This window comes from Phaenicophaeus curvirostris, chromosome 18, assembly GCF_032191515.1.
Source record: "Phaenicophaeus curvirostris isolate KB17595 chromosome 18, BPBGC_Pcur_1.0, whole genome shotgun sequence".
Lineage (NCBI taxonomy): Eukaryota > Metazoa > Chordata > Aves > Cuculiformes > Cuculidae > Phaenicophaeus > Phaenicophaeus curvirostris.
In genome coordinates, this window is record NC_091409.1 from 6,933,653 (window position 1) to 6,947,908 (window position 14,256).

Below are 14,256 nucleotides of genomic sequence, written 5' to 3' on the forward strand. Positions count from 1 at the left end.
CAGAGACCTTCAGCTTAAAGCCATCCCAGCACTCAGTGAGGTGTCCAACCACCCATCTGTACACTCTGGTCTCCAATGTAAGCACCTTTGTGCTCATCCTAGGATCAAATTAGGAGTGTGGTCACACATATTCTTTATACTTGCACTATTATTCTTATAGCTTGAAGATCCAGTCTTACTATAAGGTCAAATCATGCAATTTACTTCCATAAAAATATCCAAGTAGGAAAGATTCATCTTGAATGTGCTCTCTGATTCCAAGGGAACTCTTGGAAGGTTTTCTTTTTCCCTAGATATTCCATCGTGCCTCAGAGTAGGAACTTTGGGCTAATAGCCATGAAAAGTGGCAGCCCTAAATATATTCACTGATTTTATACTATATAAGCGTACACACAAACCTTATGTGATATTTGGGTCAGGGAACTTCTGAGAGTATTAACAATCAAAATTACTTACCTGCCCAGTTTATAGGCAGACTGCATAAACAATTATCAGCTGTGCTGTCACAGGGAACCTGTTAAACCTCTGAAAGTTGTTCATGGTTCAGGAGCACCAAGCAAGCAGTAAGATTAACTTTGGAAGTTTGTTTTACACAGAAACCTTTGCCTTATAACCCTCAGCCATCATTCCTCACAACTCATACATTTGTTCCTTTCATGGCTAAGGTGAAATTTTGCATTCAGAAAAACAAATCAACCAATGAACAGCTAGAAATTAAGTGACCTATCCTAAATCTGTAGTTCCAGCTCCATTGGAGTGGAAGTTTTCCTTTTTTATTTCTTCTATCTCCTGGCTTTCTTTCAGAATTACCTGCTTAGTGTCTAAATTTTAATTTTATCGACTTCATAATCCATTCCCTCCTTACATAAGTTTCATCGATTAAAAAACTGTTTATTTAATAGCAGTTCTTATTCAAAGGAGCTTTGTTAGTTTTGTGACCTGGCCAGAATAGGAGAGTTTCAGTGGCAAAGAAGGAAAGGATGTTCAACATAAACATGAATGGCATTTTTATGCGGGCTTACCTAAACTATAATTAAATATATCACCTCAGGGATGAAATGGACTCCTGGGACTCCCTATGTCTCACCTTTCCTTGAATTATGAATTAAATACAGTGGCATTTCTCCTCTGTAGCTCCTGACACAGATCCTAGTGTCTGGTCCTTTTCACTGGAAGAGTCTGCAAAAATGTAGGAAAAGCAGACTCCAAGAGACACCAGTTGGTTCCCTTTTGACTACATTCTTGATGAAGATGTATCAAGCCCTAACATGTTACTAAGTTTCACAACAATTAAGGTAAAACAGAAAGCTTCACAGAGGCCAAGAATTCAGAAGCAATTTTGCTCTTGCTCAAAGTTCAATACAAAAGGGGTTTTCGAGCTCTACTGTCCCAGGGAAGTTGCAATAATTCTTAGATCTCTGCAAATTATGTAGGGGAGGGAAAACAACAATGTAAAATGACACTAAGCTATTGCTCTAATTCCCCAAAGAATGTTCTCGGGCTTTAGCCTCTGCTGCCGTTTCTCTACTTGTTCTGCATGTTCAGTACCAGCTTCCTCCAGCCTGCAGGAGTATCCGATTAGGCTTTTTATTAGGAACACATGTTGTAGGCAGGTGTGTTCAGTCAGCCTGTCAGACAGCCTGGGAACACACATGCTGTTCAACAAACGAGGATGCAGATGGGATGTCCCAAACATTCTGCAGACAAATGAACAGAGAGGAAGAGACAAGTGCGCCCAAAAGGAAGGAGGAAAACAAGTCCATACATCCCTCAGTCATCTGAGGTTAACTTTTTAATAGTGAGTTGAAAAGCGTTCATAAAACAGCAGCACTGAACTAAAGTGCTGGAGCTAGAAAGACTGAATTACAGCAAAATCTACCAAAAGGAAGCAGCTGACTGCAAGTGTGCAAAATACATGGAAGATGGGAAGTCAAGTTTTTGGAAGCGTTACTGTTGCTTCTGTAAAATCTTAGCTTTAGTCTACATCTGTCCTAGTGAAGATTCTGGGCTCTTCAACTCTTCTCTCAACACAAAAACTTGCCATTGATTTTTCCACCACAGAGAATATGTGCAGAGTCTCCCCTTCAGGGCAGATGTATTCTAGGTCTCACTTCTAATCAGAGCTAATGAAGTGTGTACTCTCTCATCAGTGCAAGAGGGGGGAAAATGAAGAGATCTCTACTACAAGAAAGCAAAAAGCCAGTTTGTGAAAGAGTTATTGTGATCATATAACCCAAAAGAGGCAATCAGAATCCTTTGATTCCTCGACCTTTACTCTTCAGATACAGTTATAGCCGCTGAAAATCTAGCTTCTGCCAACAGCAAAGCATCTCTTGTGTGTTGCTTCTCACATAACATCTGCTGTCAAGGCTTGCATTGCTGCCTTCCTGGGAACTTTCCAACCTGTCAGTCTGAGTGAAAACAGCAGACAGGCAGGCAATGAGTTCTCTCAGTTGGGAAGACATTTCCCATTTTCATCCCATTCAATGGTGCCTCAGGAAAAGCCTAACCCTCCCCACTCCCAGAACTACCATATGGACAGCCCAGAGCTATGCCAGGTATTTCAAAACTAGAAATCACTCCTTTCCCTTCTGGCTGGCAAGCTGGGGAGATGAAAGATGAATCCTTGCTAAGATAAATACAAAGCAGAATTGATTTCTTGACAAACTAGTTGCTGTTACATTTCCTAATTGGGCTGGTGGCATTAGTTTTACAGTGACATTTTTATACCAGAATAGACTTTAAGATGTTGTTACAATAAGCTTTTTTATCCAATGTGTTCTATGCTAAAGCACTGAGAAAGATTTTCATGCTGAGCCCTACAGCCACTTCTGTCATGCATGGCGACTGATACGCTCAAGTTTGATCCCATTCCAGATTAAAGGAGTTGCTTTTGCCTGCAAGGAGTACAGACAAGCTCAGAGTGAAAACAGACTGAGACCTTATGTATCTTCAAATGTATGCCCAGGAGCAGGATGATAAAGTCAGCAGGAGTCAAGATGACAGCCAACACTGCGCTCACCATATGGATTCAGGTTTGCTTTCCCTCTCCTTTGGCATGCAAGATCAAATTCAGCCAGGGGAACTCAGCCTTCCCCCAGGTACGCCATACGGTGCACTTCAGTTCCTCAATAGTCTCAAGGAACTGGTAGACAACAAAAATTTCTACTGCATTCTGAAAGAACATGGATTTCACAGTACCATATCTGGAATAAAACCTTCCCAAACACAAGACCTCTACCCCACAGCTTCTAAAAGCCATTAAACAAAGCAGAAAACTATAGAACACACAATTTTGCCTGTCCCTTGCCCTTCTTAACAGGGAACTGACTATTCCGGTCTCGAGTGTGTGGTAGACAAAGAGGGAACTAGGTCATGTCCCTTGCTGTGTCCCCTGAGCCTTCAAGTTCCCAGTCATGTTTTTTGTACTATTGATCCAGTCTCCCTGCCTGTCTGCAGCACAGAACCTGCCAGGCGCTCTGGGAAGGACAGCAGCCTGTAATAAAATCTGCCTTAAAGCAAGATAAAGAGGACAGAAAAAGATACTGGCAGGGATCAAAGCGTTTGACCCTCAGAGACTAAAAAGGGAGAGAACTGGCTGACTGTTTTCAGGCAAGGTCTGAATGAGAAGTGAAAAGACTTGCTTTCTGCCTTACCTCAACAAAGCAGAGAGGAAAAGCTCTGTTTCTCCCACTATGTGACACAGTCCTATGAGCATTTCACAGCTGGCAGGAGTTACAGTCCTGGGGCTTCTATACTCTACACCTTTATTACAGGACAAGTAGAAATTCAGTTCACTCTGCTCAGCCCATGTGGCTTTCTTGCATACAAGCATTTTAGCCTTGTTTCCAGGGTTTAGGATTCAAAAAAAAAAAGCATTGCAAATTAAACCTCTGGGAGAAGAAGGGAGAAAATATTTACCTAAATCCTATTTTATCTTACAGTTCCCTCCTTGTCTCCCCATCTGGCTCTTTGTGGTGTTTTGCAGATGCACAGAGAATATCGTCATGTGCCTTTGGGAAGAAACAAAGGAGAAAACATTCCCAGAGACAGACTTCTATATATCAGGCTGATCACTTAGCTCAGGGCCATGTGCCTAAGTTAAAAAGCTGCTGTAAACCAAAGGTCTATTCCAAACAAACTCAAGACCATTTGTTGGCTGAACCTCTAGCCTGGGGCACAGGGGCTCGTGCCAGCTGAGGCGTTTAGGAAGGATGCTGACAGTGACACACTTCTGTGCTTTGGAAGTCCAGGATATTCTGACTTCAACGTCTGTTGATCATTTCACTGATCTCAGGAACAGCACCAGCTCAGCAGCATCAATCCTGTCCCAGCTAAGAGCCCTTTATAAGAGACAACAGGCTCTGTTCTTGGGGACCTGTAGCTTTGCCTTGCTCATACACACGTGTCAAAGCAACTCTCAGGCAGTTTAATGCGGATCATTTTCCCTGAAGGAGAACTAAGCAAATATTAACAGCCAGCACACACGCCAGGGCGTCCGTCCAGCTCAGGAAACAGGAGCTTCTCTGTCTGCCTTTTTTTTTGTGACATGGCAAGAAAGGAGTCGCTCTTATCCCTCCTCGCAGTTCGCTGGGTCACACAGATCATCCCAGCTAATGGGAAATGCAGGATCAGGACAGTGGGAAGTTGTACCAAAGCCGTGCAGAGGTGTACTTGGTACCCCAGCAGCTTGGAGTTTCTCTATTTGTTATCCTGTAGCACTAACTCAGGACAAGTTGCCCTTCTTTTTTAAGCCAAAGCTGAAACGTGAATGTTTCACCAGTCCACATCCATTTGCTCATAAAGCCATTAACCACAACACAACAAACCAAAGCAGATTAGAAAGATGTGGGCTGCTAACTGTAGAGCAGCTACAAAATGCAAGAGTAAGGAGGACAATGGCCATTTTGTTTCAGTTAATTTCACAGACAAGTGAGAAACAAGTAATGAACAGCGAGCATTAAGGACGTTGAATTACTGCAGAGTACTTTAAAAAGCCTGTGGGAGACTCTGATGAAGAAAGGGTTGATGAAAAGATTTAGTGTAAATATCTTAGGTGTCAGCAGAAAGAAAACATGCTTTCTGTTCCCTTGAAGTTTCTTTTGCTTTCTGGAGATAAGGATCTTCTCCCTTTCACTTCTTCACAACGAATGCACATATATATGCTCTGCCACCCACCACTGAGTCCTGTGGAGTTAGAGAAATCCTTCTTCAGAAGGATCTCTGTTCTTGGCAAAACATGAATTCCCACACCATTATTGGTTCCCAATAATAGAAAATTGGTTCCCAATAATAGAAAACAGGGTGGAACATACAGGTCAGCCTGAAAGTAAGAAAATAGCATCCCCTCAACAGTGGCCCACGGCACTTCCAGCAATGTACTCACTGCGATCAGGATCTGGAAGGAGCTGTGCATGACCTCGATGTATCGATACTCCAGGGCACAGCCTATCACAGAGATGTAGGAATGGCCATCCAGCCCTTTGATGCCAGACATTGAAGCTTCCTTCCTTACACAGCCAGGTCCATTTTCACTCCACCATGACTGGTGCCGGGAGATGTTAAATGTCAGGAGTTCGCTGTCCTGAAGAGAAAAGTTTCAGAGATCTCCGATTACTATAAAAGCATTGGACACACCATCAGATGGAGGTTATATTAAATTACTGGAAAGCCTAATGCTTCCAAGATCCCCGCTCTCAAGAAAAGATTAGCACAGGTCAAAGTACATTGGCTTTATACTCATTTATTAGTAAGTGTTTCACAGCCAGGCTTCTGTGGTGGGAACGATTTCAGTCCTGCAGCATTCCAACAAACCACTTTTACCAGCATGTAGCACATTTTGGAAGCAGGTCTGAGCAGCTTCTAAAGCAGGAAAGACAGTTCCTAGGCTGCAGACCCAAGAACACTTTGCTAGTAGTTCCTGCACCCAGAAAACAACCTTCACATTCTGCATTTAAGATTAACCTTGCAGATCTAGAAGAAAAAGATGAACAAGGCATCACTAAGCACCCTGTCACAGAATCATGTGTTATGGGTGTGCTCTTCCCAGCATAGAGAGCAAGGAAACATGAACTTCATAACCCCAAAGCGAGTTTCAAAATCCAACAGATCTTCCTCTGTTCTAGCTTTTAACACATCTAGCGAGTTCCCTTACTATTTCTGTCTGATTTCCTTCCACACTCTTCACATTTGGAGCTTCTGCATCTTCCTTTGACCTGACATGCTATCAGCCTCAGGTCAGATTACCCAGCTGAGCTGACCTCAAGATGATGATTGAAGCTTCTTGCAAATACTTCCCCTGCAATTCCTTCTCATCTCTGCCCCAGGAGAGGCTTTGTATTTTGCTCTTCTCATCTTTGCTAGTTCCATGATTGAAGCCATGAGATTGTGGAAGTTACATAGGGAAATGCATAAAAGTAGTGCAGGAGTTTTCTACGCAAACTCTCACACTTGAGAAAAGAGTGGATGCTCACCAGGAGGTCTTTGGGATTTTCAGCTTAGAGGATATAGCAAAGCCCTCCCTACAGACTGTGAAAGACAAACTCGGAACTATAATAGATACCGATAACAGATAAGCCACATCACTTGACGGATGAGTGCCAAGCGCTGGGTGCCCCAGCAGCCCTCTCCGGTCTCTTTGATGCGGAATCAACAACCCCTCTGACCACAATACGGAGCAAGGGGTTGGAAGCTTTATTCTGAAAGATAGATTATAAACTGGACCAGGCAGAGAATCTGTGTTTCTCAGGGTAGAAGTAGATATTGAATATACACACCCCACCTAACCATTATTGAAGATTTTAGCATGCATCTATACACTGCATCCCACTGCTCGTGCCAGGGTCCTACACAGTCCCTGGAGAAAAAAAGGTGCTCCCAAAACAGCAGCAGTCAGTGCAAGGTGTATTCACACTTCCTGACGTGGAAAACGTTCACATGGAAGCTCCTTTGCCTCCCTGTACAGTCAAGAGGGAAAATCAGAGTCAGAGATGCTAATCCAGGCTCTGGCTCCAAATTACCCTCTGGAGAGAGGGTTTTTCTCCACAGCCAGTCCAGGGGGCCTAGCTAAGTAGTTCTGCAGATACAAACATGTGCACAGAAAAGTGTGTTCAGGGGCAAACTTGAGTTATAGAGCAGAAAATCTGAACGCTAGCCAGATAACCTTTCAACAGAAACTAACTACGCATGTTCTGTAGGTGCCCTCCACTCCACCACAGGTCCTCAACAACAGTTTGCAGAGCTGTTGTTCAAATATGCTGTAGGAAGCACACATTAAGAAATGGGGACAATTAAGTGAGGAGACAGCTACCAAACTCCTGACAATCCCCACAACAGATGGGATGTGTTTTACAGTAGATGGAGGAAGGCACAGAGATGAAGCGTGGCACCAGTGAGTGCAAAAGCAGCCTCAGCAGCAAAGGCAATGGGGGAAACCGTTAGCAGTTGGGAGTTAAAGGGAGCTGCCTGCATTTTAAACGCTGTAGGGAATAATTACTAGATTGGCAGCTACAGGATAGTGGTCACAGAGCAAGGTGCTGTGCTATCTCCACTACTAGAGAGTTTCCTCTTCCATCTCCTCTCAGTTTTGGCAGGAGAGCCTTTAGCTTGCTCCCTCTGCTGGACATTGCTCTCCCGTGGCCTCAGAAATCCCTCACATCCACCAAATCGCACATTTTCTGCAAAGCTTGTTCTTTCTCTCCCATGTTTGCATGTCCTGACACACATGGATCTTCCCCAGCAAAAGCTTTTCCTCCTGGAGACAGCCAGCCCTCCAAGCTGCTGTGCTCGTCTCCCTCTCACAAGCCACTCGCCACCTTGGTTAGGCAAGGAAAGAATCCTATTCCTCAAAAAAAAAAAAAAAAAAAAAGGACTCAATTTCTGTTTCTTTGCCTGCAGCTTCCCCCAGTTATCACAGAAACAAAGGGCACTGCAGGATCTACTCTTAACCTCAGTCCCCAGGGCTTCCCTCCCCCAGCTCACAGATGGTGCCTTCTCAAACCTTCTGCCTCGCTGATGCAAAGAGCCCAGTCAGAGCCTCCTCTACTCCTCACAGCGGCAACTACGTGTCCTTGGCAAAGTAAGAAACAGGCAGCTTTCCTTCTTAAATCTCCCTTTTGTCAGTCCTTATAGTTATATGGCTTAACTTTGCTGCAGAAACTGAACTGGCTTGTGAATTAAGCCTGAAAAAGCAGAGCAGGTGCTGGGCTGGAGGCAGGCAGGTGGGGGAACAGGAGGTCCTAACCAGCACTTACTGATTTGTGCCTGCAATCACACTCCAGCTCTGTGCAAAAAAATTAAAAAAAATGTACTCGAGTTAAGAACAGATTGGGAAAACTGAGCACATTTGGATTCTAAAAGCACCACGACGACTCTCACACACAAGCCATCCATCTCACAGTTGTAAAATGAATACTGATGGCACACTGGGACTGTGGATGCCCTCACGTTCAGAGACACCTTTCTGAAGAAGCATCTGTCTGGAGCAGTGCAGGGCACGAGGGCAGCATGAAAGAAAGGGTCTCAACATGCAAAACAATGTCTTCCCTTGGCTTGTGTCCCTGGCTGGATGTCCTTGGAGGATACTTGCACTGATGGGACACAATAAAAGACCATTCAAGAAAATCACTTAATTGACCTTCAGTTGTTCAGTGCTTGCTGGAACACTGGGAAAAAAAAAAAATCCCAGGATGTCTCCTGTGGTTTGCCAGCTTCATTTGTGAGGAGGTGGTTGAAGAGAAAGGAAACCATGAAATAGGACCAGCACATTAATATCAGGAGGAGGAAACCAGTTGGAAGGAAGCTGTGGAAAGACCTACCTCACTAAACCTTTCTGCAATGCATTTGAATCCGAGCAGACTGAAATACTCCCAGAAATGGGATGCAGGTTGGAAGATGCTAATCAGTCCCAGAAGTGAGCAAGCCCTGCTGTATGGAGAGAACAATCTGTGCACAACCACACTCCCCTTGTTTTGAGACAGGCTGCTCTTTGAGGGGATATGGCCTCTTTAACCTTCAGCCTGAGGGGAAATACAAGCAATGAGTGACACAAGCTCCTTCTCAGGAGCATGTTGAAGGACAGCTGAAAAAAATCACACATCCCTCTGAACGGTTGTAGCACCTGGTTACCAGCCATTCACCATGAGTACGAGAAAGAAGACAACAGCACTAAAACTGTAGGACCTACACTTTACAAAGCCTATTTTCTTCTCCCAGCCTCACCCCACTGTGTCCCACAGGAAGATCACACCTACCTCCGACACCCACAGAGCCAGCTGTGTTCCTTTGCTAAAATGGTTTTCTGAAAGCTGTTCCAAAATGATTTGCTAAGGGATGTTATCAGAGACAGTTTTATTTCTTGTTGTTAACAGCCTCTGGAACCACCTCCCCACAAATTTCCTTAATTATCAAGCAAGCCAGCACTATAACGGCTCTGGAAACAAATTGAACCCCATATGGGAGCCCCCAGAGCTTGCGAGCAGAATAATTGTGAGTTTTCTCAGTTGGAAACATTTCTTATCAAAATAAGAAATATAAAGTTTCTTGTTTAGTTGAGTGTGCTGAATAGCTGCATCACCCTGAGACCACAGAGCAGCCTTTCCACTGTTTCTCAGCAGTTTTGTTGACAACACCACAGCATTTAAAGGCCAAATCCCCAGCTTCCAGTTTCTAAGCTTAGATGGAGTTGAGGGACACTTGTGACTACACATGCATTTATCTATCTGCCTCACAGTAGTTTTTCCAGGTACAAAGTCATCCCAAGGTGCCATCCAGATTCTGTGGAGTACAAATAACCCCCATCTGACTAATAAGAGCTGCTGCCATTTCAAGCGGAGATTTAGACCACCACGGCTCTGGATTCACATCAAAGTGCCACATAGACAAGAGAGAATATAAAGGAAGTATAAAAGATGAATAATTCCACAGGGAAAAGACAAAGGAACACATTGAAATACACAATACCGATTCCTCAAGACTCTGAGTGTTTCTCAAGTACAAGATGACGAGTCAATCAGCATGGCAGCTGGACAGACAGATGCTCATGTGTCTTACCAGCAGGATTTTAATAATTAACTCAGACCAGGGGGTGCAGGAGGGAGTACGTTTCACACTTGAGGAGAGAGAGAGAGAAGCTTAACATGTTGCTTCAAGCAGAATCTAGAAACTTCAGAGACAGCTCCCAGCAATTCACCTAACCAAACAGTCAGATGGACAAAGACAAGAGGAGGAGATGGAACAGGAACAGACCAGAGCAGGAGGAACAAAGTGGAAATTCAGCTGTGAGCCTCAGCCAGAGCAGCGGTACAGCCCTGTTGGAGGGGCTGCATTTCCCCCTAGATGCTGCAGTTAGGCTCAGAACTCTGAGCAGAGCAAGGCAGGAAGGCAATGCTGCCAAGAGTCACTCCGAGGCACATCATGATCCCACTGCTAGTGCTGAGAAGCAACCCTCCAGGCTGCTGTATCTCCTGCCTGCTCCTTGCCAAAGCACTTCCAGGAAAGCTGGCATATGCTACACACTTTGGAAGGCACTTGCAGCAACAAGGGAAGGGCTTTCTTAGGCACTTCTGCTGTTCTGTTTGGGTCTGGCCACCTAATGAAGTTCTGCCATGCCATATTTTACACTCCTATTCCTACTGAGAAGAGACTGCAAGATAAAAAATGACAGGATAGAAAAACAGAAATCAGGCCAGTTGAGCTCTTCCAAGACATAGAGAATAGATTCACAGAGTGGGAAAGAGCATTTCCTTTTTCAATAAAAATCACTCAGCATAGTTATAAGTAGCAATTAGGAGTTAGAAGGTTCATAAGTAGTTATAACTACCCTGAGTGGGGCTGGCCAGAATAGCCATTCGCAGGGTTTCCATAGCCAGGTGAGAGCAAGAATTACTCCTCCTCTAAAACCCTGGGCTGATACTGCCCCGTCCTTGACCCCTCTAAGGGCCTGTCCAGCACTTGCTTATCCAAGCCCAGGTGTCCTTCTGGAGTCTGATCCCAAGGCCACGTAGATCAATAAGACTCAGCAGATGTCATCTAGCTCTGGATCAGGTTGCTAGAGATGCAGCAGGAGAGCAACACTACTTGAATCCAGCCTGCAAAGCATCACCGGTAACTTGAGTTAAAGAGGAGAAGGAGGAAAAAAAGTCAGCCTTGAGCTTTTTTCCTTTACAAGACAACCTTTTCAAACAAAATAGCCCATTATGAACAGTGGAAAGGCTGTAAAGGATTTCACCACCGAACAAGCACAAGTACTCCAATGTCTTTGCCACTTGCCACCATCTAGCAGCATGACTTTCTCATTGCAGCTCTAGAGGGAAGCCCATTGAGTAGATAACAGCTTACACTGCAGCCCCATTCTATTAAAAACGTCCCCAGTCACAAGCATCGCCCTGTGGGCTAAATAAAGGTTCTCTGTGTGCTGGCTTTTGCTAAAACGAGCCAAGCACAAAGCAAGGTTATGAGGTGAAGCTCCTCTGCTGTAGGGAAAGCAGAGTTTGCTGTGCCTTTTGAATTGAAGAACAGCTACCTAACATGTTGTAGGGCAGGTTGGGATTAGTAAACACAAGTAATCACCTGGCTGGAAGCAAACACAGGCTGTCAGAGAAGCTCCCAGAGCAGTTTATCAAGCCAATATTTCCTCTGCAGATGGGAGCGTTTAAATAGTTACATAAAATCCTTTTTTAGTTGGTCACAACACCGAGATCACATCAGGCTGGGCTTTCCGACCATATGTAATCACTGTTTTGGGTGAGAACTCTCTCAAAGTTTATGTGGATAACTGTGAGGGGAAATGGGGATTAATTGAGGAATTAGGAAGTTACATTTCCTTATCTGCAAAGGATTTATGCTGTCACTCAGGACTTGCTTTAGGCCTGACTAAAAAAAAAAACAAAAAACCAAAAAAAAAATCCATAGCGCAGTTCCAATTATGCCTGCAACTTAGATGTATGACCTGGGAATTCAGGCCAGATGTAGAACAGAGTGCTCGGAAATGAACCTGCATCCTATAATCGCCCGGAGTCTGCTAAGCTACAGCAATACTCTGTAATACGTTGCTTACGGCCCAGACTTAATTTAGGGTCTGCCTCCCATTTTTATTATTTCTGACTCAGCCCTCATTAAGCAGACAGCAATACTTGGCTTATCTGGCCTTTGAAGAGCTTCACATATTAACTCACAGCATGCCTGGCCAAGAGCCATGAATAATCACCGCTGTATTTAAGAAGGATGAATTAAGCCACATCACCTCTGAGGCTGCACCTTAAGGAGATGTTCCAGCCTCCCCAGCATCCCTCTGGAGCCTCTCATAAATGGTGCAACAGGAAATATCTTGCTTGGTGTGACCACAACCGGATACCTGCCCCTGCTGCTCAAGTGCTTTAGGTCTTCAGTAGGTCCAAGAGGCCAAAACATATCAGGAGCTGGTCAGGGATGGAGTTACAGCAAAGTCTTTGGTTGAAATCAGCCCAGCCAGACTGAATCCCTGCTGCACCTCTTCCCTGGGATGGGCTGGCAGAGAGAGCACGCTCACCACTGCACGAGAACCTTCCCCTCCAACCCACACACCTTCTTCCCAAGGTATTACAAGATCACAGGAGGATCAGCTACAATCTAGTTAGCTCATAGGCTTCCTCAGCCACCTCGTGAATCAGATGTCCCCTCAGGATGGCTCTGCCACCAGGCTTGCTCTCACCTTCAAAAGGTAAACAGTTGCTACCCCCTATAAGGGCAGGGTTTATTCCAGCCACCACCCACACGGACCCGCAAAGCGCCTCAGAAATCACTGTTAGCTCCCCTCTCCTACCACACAACAAGCAGCACTGATCCATCCCCCAGCACACCAACAAAAAGACAGGACCTACTCCCAGGCAACCTCCTGCCACTCACCTTAACCACCCCCTCCCTTATCTCACAGCTAAGCTCCATCACCTTTGATACAAAGCCTGAGCACTCACCCACAAAGCTCCTACTCACCTTTGAGAGCCCTCCCACTTCTAAGTAAAAGCAGATGATGAAGATGTTCCAGGTGACCCAAATTGCAGTCCAGATGGCATACTAGAAGGGAACGGGAGAGAGAAGAGATGAAAGGAGCAATAAACATTAGGAAGTCACTGGAATTAGCTTATATGATGTATTTTGATCCAGCTGGGGGCAGTAAAATGCCCTTAGTCAGCACTTCAATCTTTTTCTCTTGCTCTGTTTGTCTCCTATATGCAGATGCTTCCTTGTCTGATTACAGACACAGGGGTAGAAGTTTGGAGGCAATGTAAGAGCCTCTGGCATGAATTTGTCCAGCATTTAGTTCTCCTGCTTTGTTGCGTAGGGTCTCTGTGTTACTTTGGTACCAGTAATGTCATCTGAAATCTTCCAGGTTTGGCTTAAGCACAGTAAAAGTGCAGCACACAGAACAATGTGTTCCTAAGCACAGGCACCTCCTGCTAAAACCATTTACAATGCTCGTGCCTGACTTCCCAAGGGCTTTTCTCGTCTCCTCAGCACTTGCCATAACCCACCAGAGCAAAAGCTGTGAGGCTTTGAATGGCTCTGAACAAAAGGGATTTACTTACCACCACTATGTAGCGAGGTCTGTATTGAATAGTGCCAAAGAGGCCGAGGATAACAATGATGATGTGGAGGAAGTTGGCTAGGATGGGGGCCCACTGGTATCCCAGGAAATCAAACACTTGCCTCTCTAATGCAGCGAGCTGGAAGGGAGAAGGAAAAGGAGAGTTACAGCTTCTGGGCTTGTGGCGTTCATTCTCAAGGTTTTGACGTGCTCCCTGAGCAAATCAGCACAGCAGCTGAAGATGTTACTCCATTCCCAAAGCAATTTACTGCCTATGAGCCAGGGCAGTAGGATGGAACGTGTGTCAACACGCCTCCCCTTCCTCTTTGTCCTCATCCCGTCTCCTCCGATGGCCGAGCTAACGCAGACCAGTGAGCTCCAGTGTCTATGAGGGAGCAGGTTCTCTGTTCCGTGCCCTTTGCCATGGGGAGGTGGCCCTGGCAGAGGTGACCAGTGGGACAGTAACGTCTGAAATAACTGCAGCAGGACTTTCAAGAGCTCATTTGTCAGAGCCTTCAGCATCACTACATCATCCCTGACACCTCTTATGTTTCTACTCTCCAGCACACATCCATCAAAGTGAGACAGAGCAGGAAACTCTCCCCCCTACCTTAACCCCACAGAAAATGCTTCTACCCAGCAAACAAATCCTGCAAACGTATCAGTTTTCCAGGAGGACTGGCTGTGTTCCTCTG

General features: G+C 45.1%; 1 protein-coding gene across 3 annotated transcripts in view; it reads right to left on the bottom strand.

The window, feature by feature from the left end:
• The window catches only part of NKAIN4 (sodium/potassium transporting ATPase interacting 4), a 52,107-nt gene that overhangs the window by 12,264 nt on the left and 25,587 nt on the right, over nucleotides 1-14,256 (bottom strand). For all 3 annotated transcript variants that reach the window (XM_069872171.1, XM_069872169.1, XM_069872170.1), the window contains exons 2-4: nucleotides 13,563-13,700; nucleotides 12,970-13,050; nucleotides 5,387-5,584 (exon numbers count right to left, since the gene is read on the bottom strand). In XM_069872171.1, the coding sequence (XP_069728272.1) occupies nucleotides 5,387-5,584; nucleotides 12,970-13,050; nucleotides 13,563-13,700 (417 nt within the window). The remainder of the gene's footprint in view (nucleotides 1-5,386; nucleotides 5,585-12,969; nucleotides 13,051-13,562; nucleotides 13,701-14,256) is intronic.